At 51.8% G+C, this 18,119-nt stretch overlaps 1 protein-coding gene and 1 pseudogene across 1 annotated transcript in view; both read right to left on the bottom strand.

Annotated features, from left to right (window-relative positions):
• CNGB1 (cyclic nucleotide gated channel subunit beta 1) overlaps window positions 1-18,119 on the bottom strand; it is a 77,707-nt gene that overhangs the window by 41,504 nt on the left and 18,084 nt on the right. The window contains exons 15-21 of the mRNA XM_019664463.1: window positions 12,819-12,906; window positions 12,270-12,332; window positions 12,118-12,145; window positions 6,200-6,362; window positions 4,417-4,524; window positions 2,112-2,269; window positions 813-996 (exon numbers count right to left, since the gene is read on the bottom strand). Coding sequence (XP_019520008.1) covers window positions 813-996; window positions 2,112-2,269; window positions 4,417-4,524; window positions 6,200-6,362; window positions 12,118-12,145; window positions 12,270-12,332; window positions 12,819-12,906 — 792 coding nt within the window. The remainder of the gene's footprint in view (window positions 1-812; window positions 997-2,111; window positions 2,270-4,416; window positions 4,525-6,199; window positions 6,363-12,117; window positions 12,146-12,269; window positions 12,333-12,818; window positions 12,907-18,119) is intronic.
• On the bottom strand, window positions 7,395-8,094 carry LOC109394432 (40S ribosomal protein S25 pseudogene; annotated as a pseudogene).

The following is an 18,119-nucleotide window of genomic DNA, read 5'->3' as shown; positions in this document are numbered from 1 at the left end:
CATATCACTGCTAGGCCCTAATAAATCAGAGTATTCTAACAAGGGGATATGGGGGCATTATTGGGTAATGGCTAACTAGAAAAGCCCTTTGCTTTCATTCTTGTTGAAATTCTTCCAAAAATCTATTTCCTGCCTTGGTAGGAAAGGCTTACTTACACAATAGTAAATATGCTTAGAAGATAGATAGATGGATATACAGATGGATGGATGGATGGATGGATGGATGGATGGATGGATGGATGGATACCTTTGGGACACCTGGTCATTTTAGAGGCCCAGTGGACACCCTCTGTCCCCCAAATGACTTCTTGAGTAAACTTAGGAAAGCCCTCCTCTGGCACCTGCCCTGCTCTCCTCAGAGAAGTCACAAGGGGAGATCAGAAAAGAAAGTCAGGGAGATCTTTTGTAAACTGTAAAGTGCTGTGCACATATGAAAGGTTGTTATTCCCGAGGAATACAAAATGGACTAAATGGGAAGTAAGAGGGAATTCACTTTAGATTTTGGAACAACTTCTTCCCTCTTCTGCTCAGAGCAGCAGCTCGAAGAAGGAGCCAGCAAGTGCAGGATACAAAGACTTTGCCAAGGGACAGAAGTCCTGGGTCTGCCACTAAATGGTTATGTCTTTAGGCTCGTTAACGTCTCTGTGTCTTAGTTTCCTTGTCTATAAGATGGATTGGATCTTATGTTCCTATTCCAGGGATTTTCTGTTTGTTTGCTTTTTAGGTCAGGAACCTTGGATGCCCATGGCTTCTGAGCCCACCTCTTGCACTCCTCCCTCCATTCCCCCCAACTTCTTGCCCTCTCATATTACGTGGTAGCATTGCCCACCCAGCACTCACTGGTCAGCGGGTCGATGCTCTGGGGGAACTGGTGCTTCTTCCAGGGGCGGCTTTTGAACTTGCAGCAGAGCATGTCACAATAGTGCTCTTCCTCCACGGGCCGCACCGCAGCCGGCTTTGTGTCCGGGGCCGGCTCTGGGGCTTTCTTGGCTGGGGCTATAAGATAACACTGGTGACCATCGACCCAGCTCTGAGGCTCAGGTAGAGGATGCAGAGAGAAGGCGCCCAACTACAGACCCTGGACCTGGGGCTGAGGAGACCCTGGCACCATCCCACAACCTGCTACAAGCTCTGTGTGCAGAAACCAGGGTGCGCTCCTGGAGCAAACCCCAGAGCTCCTTCACTAAGAGCGACCTGAGCGCCTGTCTACAAACTCTTACCAGCTAGCAATCTGGAACTGCCCAAAATGAAGTGTTTCTGGGCAAGTTGGATGTTTCAGTTAAGTGTCTGCTTGTGTGTCTGTGTTTGGACCTCTTTGGTCCCCTCTGAAGGGCTGGGAGCATTTCATACCCAGGATTTCTGTCACCCAGGGTCAGAAATTAGGGAAACATCACTCTAGCTTTCTCAGCACAGAAATCTCAGCTCCTTAATCTCTAAAACAAGATGCTGAATGGGATCTCAGCCTCCCTGTGAATCTGGGGTAATGCTGGTGACCTAAAGGCTGGCTCTTATAGGTTCAGTATGGCTATGTTTCTAGCTTTAGGATTGTGAAGTCAGGCTCTGCTAGGTTCATTATTAGCCTCATAAGTTCTAAAGCATGGTTCTCCTTCGAAAAGCCCTAGACACTCCCACCCCTCCCCTGCCCCTGATAACAGAGCATGTTTCTTATTTCCTCTTGATACCTTGAAAGCAGAAAGCTTTCAGGTAGCCTTATAAGAATATTGCAACTGAGGCCTCTGAAAAATAAAGCTGTCTAGTTCCAGAGTGGGTTATGGATACCATCTGAGTGTAAGACCATGAGATACATCCCAGGGTGGACCACCTGCCGGCCAGTGGGAAAAAGGCAGAAGGGTCAATGGGGGTACTTGTCCTGTGAGAGGGGGAGCCAAGTACAATTGGATCATTGGGCAGAGATTTGGCCTTCTTCCCACCCTGGTTCTATTGTTAAGCCTATACATATGGGACCCCAAAATCCAGAGAATGGGGGTCTGGGGTTATCTCAAGCACCCCAACCATTTCCTTGAGGGCCCACCCTCACCATGAGTTGACAGCGGCGTTAGGGTCCCCATCCCACTCCTGGCTGGACGGACCATCCTCAGCTCTGGACTCACAGGGCTTAGGGCTCTCCTCGTCGGAGGTGACATCGGGGTCGATGAGCTTCTCTTTCACCTTCTCCGTCCGCTCCTTGAAAAGCTTCACCAGCTCCTGCAGCCGGTCGTTGATGATGGCACTGTTCTGGCTGGCCGTGGACGATGCCCGGTCCTGGCTACTGGAAGCACCCCCGAAAGGTGAGCGGGCTGAGCGGGATGGAACCCCATGCCCCCAGCGAGGAGCGGAACAGCATCTGTGTCCCACCTGGCCTGAAGGAGGTGACTCCTGCCCCAGTTTTTGTTAAACCTGCTTTCACATCTCCTAGGAGGAGATTCAGTCTGAATAACCCTCGGGGACCCAGCTTTTAGAAAATGTACCACGGAAGCACTGATTCAGATGGGCAGCTCTGAAAAATCTTTGATTCCACTTGTGATTTAGGAGGAAACTCAGCTCAGGGCTGTTAGTTCCAATTTGGGGTTCACATGAGATACGTGTCTGGGTCAGATTGGAGAGGGGACAGGGCTAGTTTTTTAGGCTTCAGAAATAGCTGTTGGAAAAAATAGTGCAGATACATTATATAATATATCCTCTTAACGTATAGGAATTTAAATCGTATGCACTCCAAGTGAGAAAGAGAGAGATAGAGAAACAGACAGACAGACACGACAGTCTGCCAGACACCCCACACAGCATGAGGTGGTTGAGTGAGTTGACACGGGCCTTGTGAATGGGCTCTCCTCTGAGTGGCCTCACTGGTGTCATCTCGCAGAGCTGAGTGTAATACTGGTGTTTTCAGATCTGTCTTTTTTTTTCATACTTTGAGTCACCGAAACTCAAGCCAGCTACTCCTCTTGTGCTCAGATGAGGAAGCCAGGCTGGAAACAACCAATGTGAGGGTCCCAATGAGCGATGGAGCTTGGGTGTGGTGGAGACACGAGCTGTCACCCACATCCGTTAGCTCCGTGGGGAGTAGCCACTGAGATGTAGAAGCCCAGCCAGTGACTAGGTTTCCTGGGTGTAGCCACAGGAGCTCTCACCAGTGGAAAGTGAGTAGACATACTACATGCTACTCCAGGCCTCCTCATCCAAGGGCGGCCTGGTGTTCTCCCTTTCTAGGTGACCAGCAGGACCTCGGGAGCCATATGAAGGTGGCAGAGCCTCTGTCAGCTGGGTCCCTAAACAACGGCATGGAGCAGAGCCTTCCACTGACATGAAACACTCAGCTAGTGACATGACTATGACATATGTGACATCTTGTTCCTTAAGCCACCGAATCTTTGGGGTCTATTTGTTACAGCAGATTAACCTACCTAGTTAATACATGGGTCCCCTGTTCACCTCCTTCAGAGCTTTCAAGGGTAACTTTGATCATTAGGACTGATTTCTGCCTTATTTTCTGATATTCAGCCCTAACCCTATCTCTATCCTACTGCATCAGTTTAAATATAGTTATTCACAAAGCACTGTGCATCAGATGTGAGTCCACTGTATGATAAAACAGGCCACTGGAGTATGGGTGAGATTTGGGGTGAGATTTTTTTCCCTGCTTCTTTAACTTTTCTGAACTTTCCATAACTCTGTTAAACATAAATTCCAAAATTTATATATAGAAAGAAAAGACCGGAAGAAAAGCCCAGTATCTCCTGTGGCTGCTCCAGGAGTGTGGCTGGGAGCAGGATGGAGACCCCACACCAGAGGACTCATCATCAACTCAGCTACTCAGACTCTTCAGGAAAACATCTCCCATTGGCCCAGCCCTTGGGACAGTTATATGTCAGAGACACAGGTCCGAATGCCCTCGCAGTGACCTCTAAACATTGTTCCACAGACCAGCTGCATCAAATCACCTGGGGAGCTTGTAAAGATGGAGTCCCCAGGGCCCACTGCCTGAGTTTCTGATCCAGCAGGTCTGGGTGGGGCCTGGGAGTCTGTATTTTTAACAAGCTCCCCAGATTGGGACCCCCTGGAGATCCTCATGGTCCTTCCTCTCCCTGCTCACTCTTTCAGGGGTTCAGTGCCAGGAGCCAACCTCTGCCAGGTGGCTCCCCTCAGCCTCTCCTTTACAACAGAGCCCCTGCAGAGATGCTTCCTCCCCCAAGCACTGCAGTTCATGGACACAGCTGGATCTAGAGGGCGAGCCCTTTCCGTAGATTTTGCAGAACTCCCAGGCCAGCCAGGAGCAGCCTTGGCAGGAGACCCAGCCCTGACTTGTGGTTCTGAAAACATCCATGTCCCACTCCCTGCCCTCACCAGTCCCTCCTCTCACCCACCCATTCCCACCCAGCCTTCTGACTCCCTGAGACCCCAGACGGGGTCCCCACTCACTCAGAGCCCTGCGGGGTGGGGGTATCCGACCAGGCGACCACAGGGGTCTCAGCTGGTGATGGCACCTTTAGCTCTTCAGCTTCTTCTTCTTGGGAGGGTAGCCTCTTCCTGCAAGACACAGACATGGAGGGGCCTTCAGCAAGGGCAGGGGCCCCAGGGGGCAGTGAGCCAATTTTGACCCCTGCAGATCTCTCAGAGCCAATTCCTGGGTGGGGGATGGTGCTGCCTCAGGGACATCACTTGCCTGCAGGGAGACAAAAAGGGAGAAGGGAGGGACACAGCCACTCTATGGACCTCAGTGTCCACATCTGTTCAATGACCTAGCATAAAAGCAATAGCATTGACTTGGTCTCGGGCAAACCTGAGTTTGCATCCAGCCCCACCTCTTACCAGTGTGTGACCTTGGCAAGTTACTTAAACTCTCTGAGCCACCTCAGTTTCCCATTCTGTAAAATGGGACTAAATCTGCCCAATTCAATGAGATACTTACCACTCAGTCAGGCCTCAGCTTAAATGTCCTTCTCCCTTTCCCCCCACCCCCCACCCCTAGTCTAAAGTCTCTGCCCTCCCCAGCTCACCCCACTCCATTCTCTATCACACCACCCTCTCTCAGCTACCATGAAGACCTGAGAGCTCTCATTCCATCTCCTGGATGCTAGCCTCTCTCCCTTTGCAGAGATGTGCACTAGTAACTGTCCAGGGGCCGTGCAGTCCAGCTTCTAGTTGATGGTGTGACCTGGGACAAGCCCATCCCCACCTGGAGCCCCAGGTTCCCTATCTGAGAAGTGAAGAATCTGAGAGCCCCCTGCTCATCACATCTAACCATCTCCATTCTGGCAGGGCTCCTGACCTCCTCTGAGAAATTGCTCAAGGGCTCATGGATGGGAGCAAAAATTAATCAAGAAAAAAGAATCATCTCTCAATCCAGCCAGTGCAGGAGAAGCACTGGTAGCTCCCCTGTAGTTTAAATATAGTTATTCACAAAGCGCTGTGCGGCACTTCACAGTTTGCCTACAGTTGTAGGCAGGACCTGACTCATGTTGTCCAAAACCGACGCTAACCACGCAGCAACACATTTATCTCAAGAAGCATAAAAATGTGGGCACCCTTGACCAAGAGCCCCACTGTTGAGAAAGGAGCCGAAGGACAGGGAGCAGAAGACCAAAGAGATGAGATGTTCACAGCGTTACGGACAGTGACCAATAAGAGGGGATTTAAGTCCATTTTGGCACATGGAACTGGAGGAGTGTCACACAATCATAAATGTACGTTAAGGAGACAGGCTAGCAATATGGGAAAGGGGTCACTGAATGACTGAGATGTGGTCTCAAATGAGATGCGAATCAAATCACTCCCTTAATTAAAACCACACAAAAGCATGGGCCCATAAACAAGGTATGAAAGAGAAAACAGAAAAATAAAAATACCGTCTAGTGTGATGGGACTATAGATGATTATTTTTCTAGCGTTCTTTGGTATTTCCATTGTATTATTCAATAATAAAATGGGGGTGGTGGTAGAAGTTAGCCTTGTCACATCTATTACCCACTTCTAACATACAGTTGAGGGTGTCTGGGACAGGGTTTCTCTGGACAGTGCTTTATAGAGCCCTACGCCGGGAATTAGGAGAACCAGGAAAGGGGGGCATAGTCCCCGTTCTAACACCAACTCGCTGAGTGACCTTGGGCCGGCTGCTTCCCCTCTCTGGCCTCAGTCTCCTCATCTGCCAAATGGGCAGGTGGCACAGTGCTGTGAAAAGTCCAGGAAGAGCATAAAAGGCAACCTGTGGGTCCCCTCAGTGGATCCCGGGACCGTGAGGGTGTCGACTTTGGCAGGAGAAGGTGGTGGCCGCTGGGGTGAGGGTGGGTTGTCCTCCACGATGAGCGGGTGGCTGTCAGCACCCGCATATTCCACCTGCACTTCCGGGTGCTCTTTTGTGGCAGGCACTTGGGGAGAAGAAGGACAGGACGGTCAGAGAGAGGGAGAGAGAGAGAAGCCAGGTCCCAGGGGCCTTGGTGTTCTTCAAGAAAGCCACAGGAAAAAATGTTTGGAGCGTCCTCTGCCAGCCTCACCTCCCAGGGGGGCCCACAGGTGAGCTCCATGCAGGGGGCGCAAGAATTCAGAGCCCAGGGGCCTCTGAGGGCCATGTCACCCCAGCCACCAGTCCAGGAACCACAAAGAAAGCCACGACGCCACAGAAGCCACCGGAGCTCCTGGACAGCCTGGAGTCCTGCTCTCCAAAACCCCACCTGGATTCCCTGGGCCGGGAGAAGCATCAGGGACCGAAGGTTGGCGGAGGAAGGTAGCCCGGGGGTCCTCAGAGAGGGCATGGGGAGCCTGGGGGGGCCCAGTCCCAGGGCCTGGCCTAGCGTAACCTGGATCCACTGCTTCCCCTCTCTGGGCCTCAGTTTCCCCATCGCGAGGTAGAGGAATGGGAAGTGAGGGGCAAGAAGGTACATGGCCTCACACTCGTCAAGGGCCTCCAGTGGAGACATTTGGAAGTTTCCTCCAGTCAAGAGTAACACTTGTCTTTGTAGTGCGTGTTACCCGTGTTCGGGTACCCATTTTGGTACTTCTTTGTTTTTGTACATGCCAGGAGCCCCCCAAGATTCATGAGCCCAGTCCCTCTCCCAACCTGTGAGAGGCCCGGTGCCACATCTACCATCTCAAGAATCGGGTCCTCCCTGCAAAGCCTGGGTGTGGCCCTACTTCAGGCTTCGTTATCTTCCCCAGGGACTGTGGACCCCCGAGGCGGAGTTCAGAGGATGCTGAGAGGCTGAGATGGTGCCCCGACTCCCCAGGCACAGCTGGGCAGGACAACCCCATAGCAGCCAGGTGCAGGCCTGGGCACCAGCAAGGCAGGCGCACATCCCCAAAATGGGGGAGGGAAGCATTTTGAAACACTGGGATATGTGGCTTTTATTTTTTTTCTTTAATAATTTCTGTTTTCAAAATGTACAGATGGCGGGACCTGTTGTTCACGCATCCTCACCAGCGGCTGGGGCATCTCCACCCTTGGTGCTTCTTGTGGAAATTACTTGAGCTCTGTGCTTTGAAACTAGTTTAATATGTGCTGTACTAAGGAGCTCCTGATGCGATCTGGCCGAAGGGAGCTGGTTCTCCAGTCTCTTAGAGACAGCAGCTGGGGCTGTAAGCTTATTGTTGGGAACTTCCTTACAGAGTGTGTCGTATGTCACTTTGTCAAACAAGACCAGGTTACTGAGCTTGTCCCGCACGTTGTCTTTGGACCACGTCTTCTTTCTGGCTTTGCCACCAGATTTGTTCACTGGGGTTTGGTCTTTCTTGGCTGACTTTTCGGCATCTTTTTTCTTCTTGTGGTCCATGGGCAGCATAGCAAAGCTTGAAGAGCAGATGCTACCACTGCCACCTCGTTAAGATGTCCTAAGTGACATTTTTTTTAACGGCCACCATCGGGAAAGCCAGCACTTTGTGGAGCTTGGTGGAGAGAATCTAAGCAGGCCGCGAGACTTTGGGGCATTTGTTTTACTAGGCCCTAAGATCTCAGGGGAAGAGGATGAGCAGGAACTGAGAAGTTTTTAAAAACTGAAGAAGTTTTGCCAGACTAACAAGAGATGTCCCAGGCTACGGAAAGCAGGAGGGAGCTTGAGCAGAGGGGACCTCACTCTGCTTTCTGGCAGACCTGGAGAGGGGAGCTGGAGGTGCAGGAGACAGGCATGGAGTCAGCCAGGACTCTCAAAGTGCTCAGGGCCCCAGAGTGCCCCCAGAGTGCCCCCCAGGCAGCAGAAAGTGCCCTGGCCTCCCCATCCAGTCTGTCTCAGGGAGCCTGCAAGGGGCAGATGCTCCCCCGCCCCCTGAGTAAGACCCTACAAACTCGATTGGCCCAGGGGAGGAGAGAAAACGCCTAAGCCTGGTGTTTCATATCCTACTAACTTGGCGGAGTGAGAACTCATAGTAGAAAGTATGTTGGTTGATATTATATTGATTTATAGAACAACAATAATATTATTAAGAACATAAAGAATAACGGTCATGATTAAATTGGTTTAGAGAATAATACTATTTACTGTTAAGCACTTCCTATGTGCCTGTCAGGCATCTGTTTTACTAAACTATAAGGGCTGTGTCTATATTCATTCTTTTACTCCTCGCGGCCACCCTGTGAGGTTATTGCTTTGTTGTCCCCGTTTTGTAGAAAAGGAAAAGGAAGCACAGAGAGGTTAAGAAACCTGCAGCAGGGGCAGGGTTTGGACCCAGGCACCCTGGCTGGAGTTTAAACTCTTATCCTATCCTGAGGTTGGGGGACCAGCACACACAGAAGTGCCTGTTTAAACAAAACCTCACTCGGTGCCAAGCAGCATCATGAAATGGGGATAATGTTCTTACTATGCATTGTCATTGCCTTGTCTTCAGCATCTAAAATCATTGAGTGTCACACCACAGCCAGCTCCGTCCACTGTCCCAATGTGTCTCTGGAATATTTTTCAAAGTGTGGGGCTCCCTAGGATCAGGGATGACACACAATAACTTTAGATGGCACAGACCAGGTAAAGCACGACATCTAATTAAAATATCCCTCCCATTTCAACTTTCTCTAGATCCTGAGGGCACAGAGAGGGAGGCTCGGGCGGGTCCTGCCGTGGCCTGAACACCTCTCTGGCTCACCCTCAATTCCGTCTGTGGCTAAGAGAGCAGTCTTCAGCTGGGAGCCTCCGGCTGCCGCCATATTTCACTAGAAACTAACAACACGACTTTGTTTTCAGTGTATTTGTGGTTATTTGTACTTTTGCCTTCTATTTATAGCAAGCCGTGCTGGTTTCCCATTTTAATGGCAATGTCAAGTTTCTTGTTTAAATACACTGAATTAAATTTAAAAAGTGAATCCATTGAAAGAAAAATAGTAAGCAAATAAAAGTGAGTTGGTACAGACTATAGCACAAATTGAGGGATGAAACGTGGGCAGCAAGTCAGAGGACGCTTTGGAGTGAGTGGATTTCAGGCTTGCCCTGAAGACTGACCCTGGGTGTCTGTCCTCCTTTATAGTGGGGATGGCCGTGTGCCACCTGTGCCCATGCCAAGCCAGAAAGAGGAGCAGGACAACAGTGGATCTCGTCTCATGAAATGTTCAGTTCTAACTGCTTACTGATCTGAGGCAACCTTGCCCAGTGTCATCCAAAACCAAAAACAAATCAAAAGGGAAAGTGGGCAGGTCTGGCTTGAGTAAGGAAGAAAGTGACAGGGGTTAGCCCAGAGGCACCAGTATGTCCCTGAGCACTTTGTCATCAGGCAGCAAGCAGCAGGAGACCTAAGGCCACTGCGGGAACCTTGTCACAATTAAAAGGATCCAGGCAGGCTGCACTGGCCCCTGAGGATGTTTCTTCTCCTGGTCTGCCTGTCAGCACCTGGGGGCCACTCCTTTCCTGAAATGGAATTCTCAGGGCAGATAGCAGTAGTCCTCAGAAATTCCAGCTCCCAGCAAACTCGCAAGGTCAGAAGTTTCTGGCTGCAATGAACCTCCACATTCCTCTTCTGCTCCATTCCCCTCCACTGTTCCCCTGCCCAGCTCCCCACCCCAAGCCTCCTGACCTGGAGATCTGAGTGACTTGTTTAAACCAGGGTAGGAGTGACTACTTGTATAAAAAATGATGATCTGCAGAAAGCAATGTTTAACCCAAAGAGATTAATTGCTAACTGTGGAATTTTAGGCACAGAGAGAATGGAACTAATACCCCACAAAGCACGATGAAGGCATTGATCAGCAGAGGAAGAAGAGGTGGTTTTCCATGAGCCCAACTAGGGGTCCCACACCATGACCATGGCACCCATGCGGGTAAAAGCCCAAGCCATGCAAAGCATGTCACACGGCGCAAGCATGCTGGGTGGGTAAGATCACACTACCTAGGCGACGGACGGAGCTCCTGGTCTCCTTGGCGAAGCTGGAGTTGGACAAGGCCGTCCTCCGGGAGATGAGGACAGGGATGCGGGTGATTGGGGAGCGGTAGCTGGGCACATTGGGGAGGTGGTCCACCAGGTTTGGGGGGGCAAGGCTGGGGGCCACCTGGCCAGGCAGCTGGTCCTGGACCAGGCGATTCAGCTCCGTATCCTGGCCTGGTTTAGCCATGGTGCTGGGACCAGGGGGTCTCAGGCAGAGGCGTGACCCTGGGGACTGCACAGAGGAGCACAGAGTTGGGGGAGGCAAGGAGGTGGCGCTCCAGCCCGGTGCCCGCCTGCGCTTGCAGCCGCCACACCCAAAGTCTGGAGCAACACTCTTGTCCCTGGAGTTTAATGGCGAGCACACCACCATGTCATGTGGCTGGTCTGCCCTATGACCAGAGCCCCCCAATTCCTTGTGCTCTCTCTGCTAACAAACCATCAGTAGCATTTCCCACCTCAGACTCAAAAAATCAGAATCAAAGAACCCGGAACTCCTCAGGCCTTAGACTCACAGACTCAGGACTCAAACATTCTTAGCCTAGTAGGATTTTCCATTCCAAAGAAACCCTGGAGCTCAATTAATTTCATTCCCAACAGAAGCAGTAACTTTTCCTTGGGCCCTGGTTCCCAACTGGGCTGCATACTGAATCAGCTGGGAAGATTTGGAAATGTCTGATGCTGAGGCCTAGCCCAGAGATTCTGATTTAATGGTCTGGGGTCAGGCTGGACACCACGAATTTTAATATCCCTAAATGATTCTGATATGCAGTAGTCATGTTTAAGAACCAGGGCTCAAAGCCATCACCACTCAAACACTAAGCGCAGGCAGATCCCAAGGATCTTGTTGCAATGCCGATTCAGGGTCAGCAGATCTGGGTGGGGCCTGGGGTTCTGCATTGCCAACCAGCTCCCAGTGACACCAAAGCTGCTGGTTCTAGATCCACACTTCTGAGTAGCGGCAGACAAATGGCCGTGCAGTGTTTCTCAGAGTGTGGTTCCCAGACCACCTGTTTCCAAATGACCTGGGGAAGGGGCGGAGACAGCCCCATGGAACCCGAGCCTGCACCCAGGTGAGCCTGGCCTTATCTATCTATGTGGGTGCAGACTTAGTAGGTTTCTTACTAAGATACATGTTGAAATTGACATAGGATGGTTTTCAAAGACCAGATAGGGTACAAGCTCAGGACACCGGGGTTAGGACACCTGGCTCCCCTGGCTGGCTGGAACATAAGCATCACGGTGCCACTGCGGCTTCCTTACTCAGGGTCCAGGTGTCCTCCAGTGCCTGGGGTCTCGGGGTGGGAGGCAGTGATAAATAATAACAAAGTGCATGTGCTGGGTCCAGCCTGGAGCTCTTAGCAGTAAGAAAAAGCTCATCCAGACATGTGGAGTCTAGAACATGTCCTTAGCAAGCTCTGGCCCCAATTTTCACTCAGATAGATTACATTTGAGGCAAACCACTGCTGGCTGGTAGCCCAGAAAGCTGTGTTCCCAGTGAGGGAGGTGGCAGGAAGGGTTGGCTGGGAGCAGGGTTTCCCCAGGCCTGCTGGAATCCTGGGGCCTCAGTGTAATTCCCTTGGGGCCTTTGAAATATATCACCAGGCGCTGATAATGTAGCCCAAGACCCAGAGGATGGGTTTGCCTGAGGCTGGGGCAGGTGGAGGAATGGAGGGAGGGTGGAGATGGAGGAATAGGAGGTGATGTGGCCCTGTGCCTAGGCTGCCCCCAGCCTGAAAGCATCCTGGCCATTCTGTAACCCCACCACCACCACTACGACCACACACCTACCTTCTGAGCTGGTGGCCACGGCCTCCTCCTGCAAAAGATAAAGTGGAAACAGAGCTGTGACCATCAAGCCCCTGCCTAGCCCTCATCCAGCCCAGCCCCTGTCAGGAGATCTGCCTTCAGGAGTCCCCCTGAGCCCCAAGTCTACTCCTTACCTGCCCAGCCGGCCAGACCCTGCCTTCCCACCTTCTGAGGCATCCAGGGAGGTGGTCTCCACGCTGCAGAAGGTGGTGCACACAGGGTTCCCAGGTCGCATATAACAGTGGGGTCTTATGCAGCTTTGTGTAAGTGGGGACAAAGCAACTAAAGCAGCCTCACAGCCTTCCCCACCGGGCACTGCACTTCACAGTGTACAGCTATGTGCAACACCCAGGGGAGGGGGTTTAGCCCCATTTTACAAAGGTGGCCACTGAGTGAAACAGAGGCCCGGAGTGGGGAGGTGCCTTGTCCAGGATGACACAGCCATGATGGGACTGAAGAGCAGGTCCAGCTGCTCCCCACCCACAGCAGTGTCACCCAAGGCCCTTGCTTACACCATTTGACCCCTGGTATGAGCAGGGCTTTGCAATACCTACCACTCTGTTTCCCTTTATCTGGTGGGCTATCACCAGCCGAGAAGCTCCTGGACAAGGCCCCAGCCCTTCCGCTTAGACCAGCCCAGGTCTCAGAGGGAGCTGGGTGCCAGGCCTGGTGCAATTCCATACCTGGTATGAGGCCCTCCGGGGCTCAGTCCCGCCTACACCGTTTGGGTCTTCACCAGCCTGTGTCACCAGACAGCTATCCAGCAGGACACTGTGACCCAGAGGGGGAAGGGCAAAAGGCTAGAGTTAGGGGTGTTAAATGTTTCCTAAACCCTGCTGAGTGCTAGCTCTGTGCTGGGAGCTGGAGCACAAATATGCCCAAGAATAGGTCCTCATCCCATGAGGCTCCCAGCATCGGGCAGGCGGCAGACCCCATGTCTTGCTAACAATCTCCCAGTCTGAGATGTGCTGGAGCAAGGGGCTGTGAAGGACCCAGCCACAATTCTGCCTAGGAAGGAGGGCCCGCCAGAGGAGGTGGTCTGTGAGCTGGGCCTCAGGGATAATAAGTTGACTATGAGGAATAAGTGAGGAAGGGCGTCCAGGAAAGGGGAATATCACATGCAAAGAAAGCATGGAGGATGGTTTGAGGAACTGCCCTCTGGGGTGTGACCAAAGGGCACTGAATAGCATTGAAAATATATGTCCAGCATTTCCCTCTCTGAGAGACTCCAGGCAACCTTGGTGATGCCGGCAGGGCAGGGAGAAAAGTGAGGCCCAGAGATGTGAACTGACCTGGCCAAAATCCCGCAGCAAATTGTCGCATACCACCCAAACCTTGAGCTCAGGTCCTGCATTTCTTTCCATGTCATGAGATCAAAACCATGCTGCAACTGCTAACGCTTTCAGGGGCCCCTGGACCAGGCATGCATCAGTGACAGAGATCAGGGGTGAGGCTATAGGGAGCAGAGAGGGCTATGGCAAATCAGAGAACCCGTGCCCACCTGAGTTAGCAACCCCACTCCACTTAGAACAGGGCCCAGTGGCCAGATCCAATTTTCAAGAGGAGCCTGAACTATGTGTTCTAAATGTAGACTCTCCGGATCTTTAGATGCTGATAATTAATCCAAATTAATTTATCTGTATTATACGTAGATATCCAGGCTAAATTGGGGCCTTAAATACCCAGGTGCAACTTCTGGTTAAAATGGTGACTCAGAACCAGGGGCTAATTGATTTTTGTAGTTACGATTAGATCCTGCTTTCTAGCAGCCCACTCACCCCTCTGACCCCTGTCACAAGGGGCTCACGGAGGGTGATTTGTGGTGTCTGCCACCCAGAAAACCTGGATTCACCATCCCCCCTCTTCTTGGCCCTCCCAAGGTGGGAGAGGCAATGGGGGCAGATGGCAGCCCCAGTCAGTTTGGAGTCAGCAGTCTGGGAGCAGAATCAACCAGCGATCATATTGTCACAGCTGCTCCAACGGGCTGTGTGCCAAGGTCTGGGCTCCGCACTTTGCATGCTCTATATCTCCCCGAATCTTCATCCAAATAACCCTGAGAGACCAGGGCTGTGACTAATCTCATTCTAGCTTAGAAATCAGAGGCTCAGAGAGGTCCAGTGGCCTGTCCATGGTCACACAGCCTGTACAAGGCATGCATGGATAAAACAGGTGTCTCTGACCCCAGGGCCACATACTTAACACTCCGCTGCCTGCCTCTGAATGTCTACACAGCCCCACGTGACATGGAAGAGTGAGGCGAGTGTCTGGAGGACCCAAGCACCTTTACTTCTCTTCATTGTATGGTGATTTCCATCACGAGGGGCCTGAATTATCAGGGCCATGTTCCCTACCCTGCCCAAGAAGAAACAGATTTCCTTAAAGAGATTCAAGTCACAAAAGCAAGGGCACATTATGACTTTCATGGCGCCTGGGCACTTGAGCCTTCACAGGCCACTTTCTCCATAAAAATACATTAAAAATTATAGTTTGTGACTGCATTTACATAAAGATTCATATGTTAATATTATATATTAAAACATTCTTTTCCATCGAAAAGTTGTGTTTTTTGAGCCTGATCTTAAAAGAAATTAAAACCTTCTTGTGGGCCCCTAAAAGTATTGTGGGAACTACGTCCTCTTGGGTTCTCAGAGCCGAAAGGCCCAGGAAATGAGCCTCCCACAGTCTGCTCAGAGGCTTCTCTGGGTCTCACTCATTCCAGAATCAGGCCAGGAAGTCACTGTGTGTGGCCATGGGCAAGTCACCAGGAAGCCCTTGGGCTGCCTCTGTTTGCTCACCTGTTAAGTGGGTAGGACTTGCCCAACCTGCCTTATTTGGGTGAGGTCAGAAGGACCACTGGGAATCTCACAGAAAAGTCAAAAAAGACTCCCCGTGGCCGGGGCCATTCCCGATTCTCCGTCTCTAAAGACTGGTCCACAGCTTCCCTTGTCTGTGATACCAAGTGTTCACTTTGGAGCCAGCCTACCCTAGTTCAGAAGCCCAGCTCAGCCCTCGTTGGCAGGCACCCCTGGACACGTAGAGTGCTGTCTCTGAGCCCCTCCAGGCTCTCTCATCTATGAAATGGGATTATTAACATATGCCTTAGCACCATGTCTGGCATAGGAAACGGTGCTCATCAAATGGCAGCTGTTATAATGATTGTTTTTCTTCTTATTATTAATCCCAGAGGAGACAGTCTTCTTCAGGGTTACAAGTCACGCACGTGGATTGGGGAATGTTTTTCACAAACATCTCCAGCTAGGGAGACACCTATCCAGCCCCACTATGGCCCTGTCAACACCACCAGGGGCTGTCCTGGGACCTGTGTACCTAGTCATGTTGACTGTGGTCAGCAGTGTGCCTAGTGCCTGCCAAGAGCCCCTCCTGCCTGGCCCAGAAGCAGTGGACCATCAACTTCTGGAAGGTTCCAAACCCCAGGGAATTCCAAGTGTAGGATCAGACCGGCTGAGGCGGGCCTCCTCGAGGACCCCCTGGCTCTCCAAGTTAAGGGTGCAGGGAGCAGCAGCAGCTGCCAGTTTGCAAGGGTTTACCAGCCCACTTTTCCTCCCCCAAGTCACCCAGCAGGCTGTACCCCCAAATTAAGTGCCTCACTATTGCCTTCAGCAGACTCTTCACCTGGCACCCCAACCCCAAAAGAAGGAGAGGGGAGCCCTTAGGGGGAACAGCCACCTACTTGGGTCTCGCTGTCTTTGCCGACGCCCATAGTGCAGGTATTCAGTTGGGGATGATGACATTCATCCCAAGCCCTGGGACAGTGCATATAAGAGGAAAATTTGGAAAGCACCAGCCCCGAGCCTGCGAGACTGGCTCTGGAGCCAGTGTGCCTTGGGTGGTGGATGAGCCACTGATCCTTCCTGCTTCTAATCAGATTGAGGGAATGTTCAGGGAACTCTGCAGAAATGCCCCAGGGAGGCCAGGTGGGGACCAAAAGGCTGCGGTTGCTAGGAAAAGCTGAGCTGTTGCCAGCAGAGACCAGGTCGCTAGGCGACCATCTGCCCGTTACCAGGACCAGCACGTCATCAGTAACCCCTGTGCCTCTGCAAAGCAGGCCAAGAGCACCCTTCCCATGCCAGTGACAGCCCAGTTTCTTGCCCACACCAGACCCCTCTGACCCTGGCTCTGGGATCCCTCTCTTATCAGAGTGCCCTCGTCCCTACCTGAGGCCCTGGGCCCGTAAGTTCCCTGAGTTTGAAACTCTGGGTAAACATTTGTGTGAGCATGTGTGTGCCTGCAGCGTTGCAGGGAATTGTATGCATGTGCTTGTGTGCATGAGCATGCGTGCTGGGTGCAGTATGGGTATGTACAAGTGTGTACCTACGTGTACGAGTGTGAGTGTGTTGTGTGTGCTTGTGCGTGTATGTAAGCTGTGTGTGGGTATAAGTGTGTTCCTAACATGGCATGTGCGTCTGTGTGTATGTGCAATGCAGAAGCGTGTGTATGAGCATATGCACTGTGCACAGGGAACACGTGTAGTGAGTCATGTGCATATGTGTGAGCACATTGGGTCACTGGCCTTCAAGAGGTGTTTCAGCTCAAGAGCAGTGGCACAGGGAGGGGTTTCCAGGCCTTTGTGCTGGGCACACAGGCTTGGTGAGGGAACAGCTCCTCCATTATGCATTCTATACAGAGGCGGGTGGAAAGCAGAGGGCAAGCAGGCTGCGCAAGGAAGCCAGGCAGCTTCAAAGGGCCTCACCTGAGGGAAGGACAGTCACCCAGTAGTGAGAGCAGCCTGGCTCTGGGGGTGCCCAGAGGGCAGAATTAGGACTGGGTTACAGAAATCACAGGGAAGCGCATTTAGTTTTGGTGGAAGAAATAATTCTGTAAGTCAGAGGTGCATGTGGACGGAATGCGTAGCCTTTGAGAGGTTGTGACCTCCCCATCACCGGAGGGAGGCAAATAGCTGTGCGGCCTCTTGCCAAGGATGGAAAGATAAAAGCAGATGACACTGAGCAGGCTTCCAGCCCTGAAATCCTGTGTTGGGCTCATGGTTTAACTCTTTCTTGGCTGGGACTAAAAGTGAACCTCAGTGTGGATGTGAACATCAGTGACCTTTGGTGGGGCACCCATTTTCACAGCTGGTCCCAGGACCACTCTGCAGGCAGTTACTGTTATGCCCATTTTACAGATGTGGAGGGGAAAGCTCTGGGCCAGCACCCTGAGGAGTGGAGCTTGTGTTCCTAACACTCATGGTACAACCCTGCCCCAGGCTATGGCCAGGGGACAGGTCAGGAGAAAGGATGTGGGCCAGGAGGTACCTTGGAAGGCAGAGTGACAGGATAATGCAAGGGGAGTGGGGCAAAGGGATGCATTCAATCAGCCTGGCCTGATTATGATAGCCTCCTCACTGCTTTCCCTGCCTCAGTCTCTCCACAAAGCAGCTGCCAGGTTATGTCACTCCCTTGCTTGCAAACCTACAACAGCTCCCCACTGCTCCCAGGAAATCAAATTCAAGGCCTTTACAAGGTGGCCCCACTGCCTCTGAAGGACCCATAGCTACATTGTCACTGTTCCCTGGACACACAGGTCACTCCCTCCTCTTTGAAACACTCTCCAACTTGGCCTCCAGGTCCTGCATTCTTCTCTCTCTCTCTATCCCCTCACTGGCAGTTCATCCTCAGCCATTTCTGGTTCCTCCTCATCTCCTTGGCTCTAATCTGGCTTTTGGGCCCCTCTAGCCACGCCCATTCTCTGGGCATCTCCTCCAGCCCCCTGGTTTTTAGGCTTTCAATTCCATTTGTACCACCAGACTCCCGACGTTATGTCTCCAGGCCAACCTCCCCGTCCCTTAACTCCAGACTCAGGCACCCAACACGTGCTCTTTGTCCCCCCGTGTCTCCACCTCTCCGTCCATCCATCCCACATGCCTAAACGTCTTCTCCCTCTTAGTGCTTTCTCTTTTTTTTGAGAATTGAAATCTATTTGACACATAACATTGTGTCAATGTAAGATGTACAGCGTGTTGATTT

The sequence above is a fragment of the Hipposideros armiger genome, unplaced genomic scaffold (assembly GCF_001890085.2).
Source record: "Hipposideros armiger isolate ML-2016 unplaced genomic scaffold, ASM189008v1 scaffold_423, whole genome shotgun sequence".
Taxonomy (NCBI): domain Eukaryota; kingdom Metazoa; phylum Chordata; class Mammalia; order Chiroptera; family Hipposideridae; genus Hipposideros; species Hipposideros armiger.
Note: the sequence above shows the minus strand (reverse complement) of the source record. Positions and strands in the feature narration are given on the sequence as shown.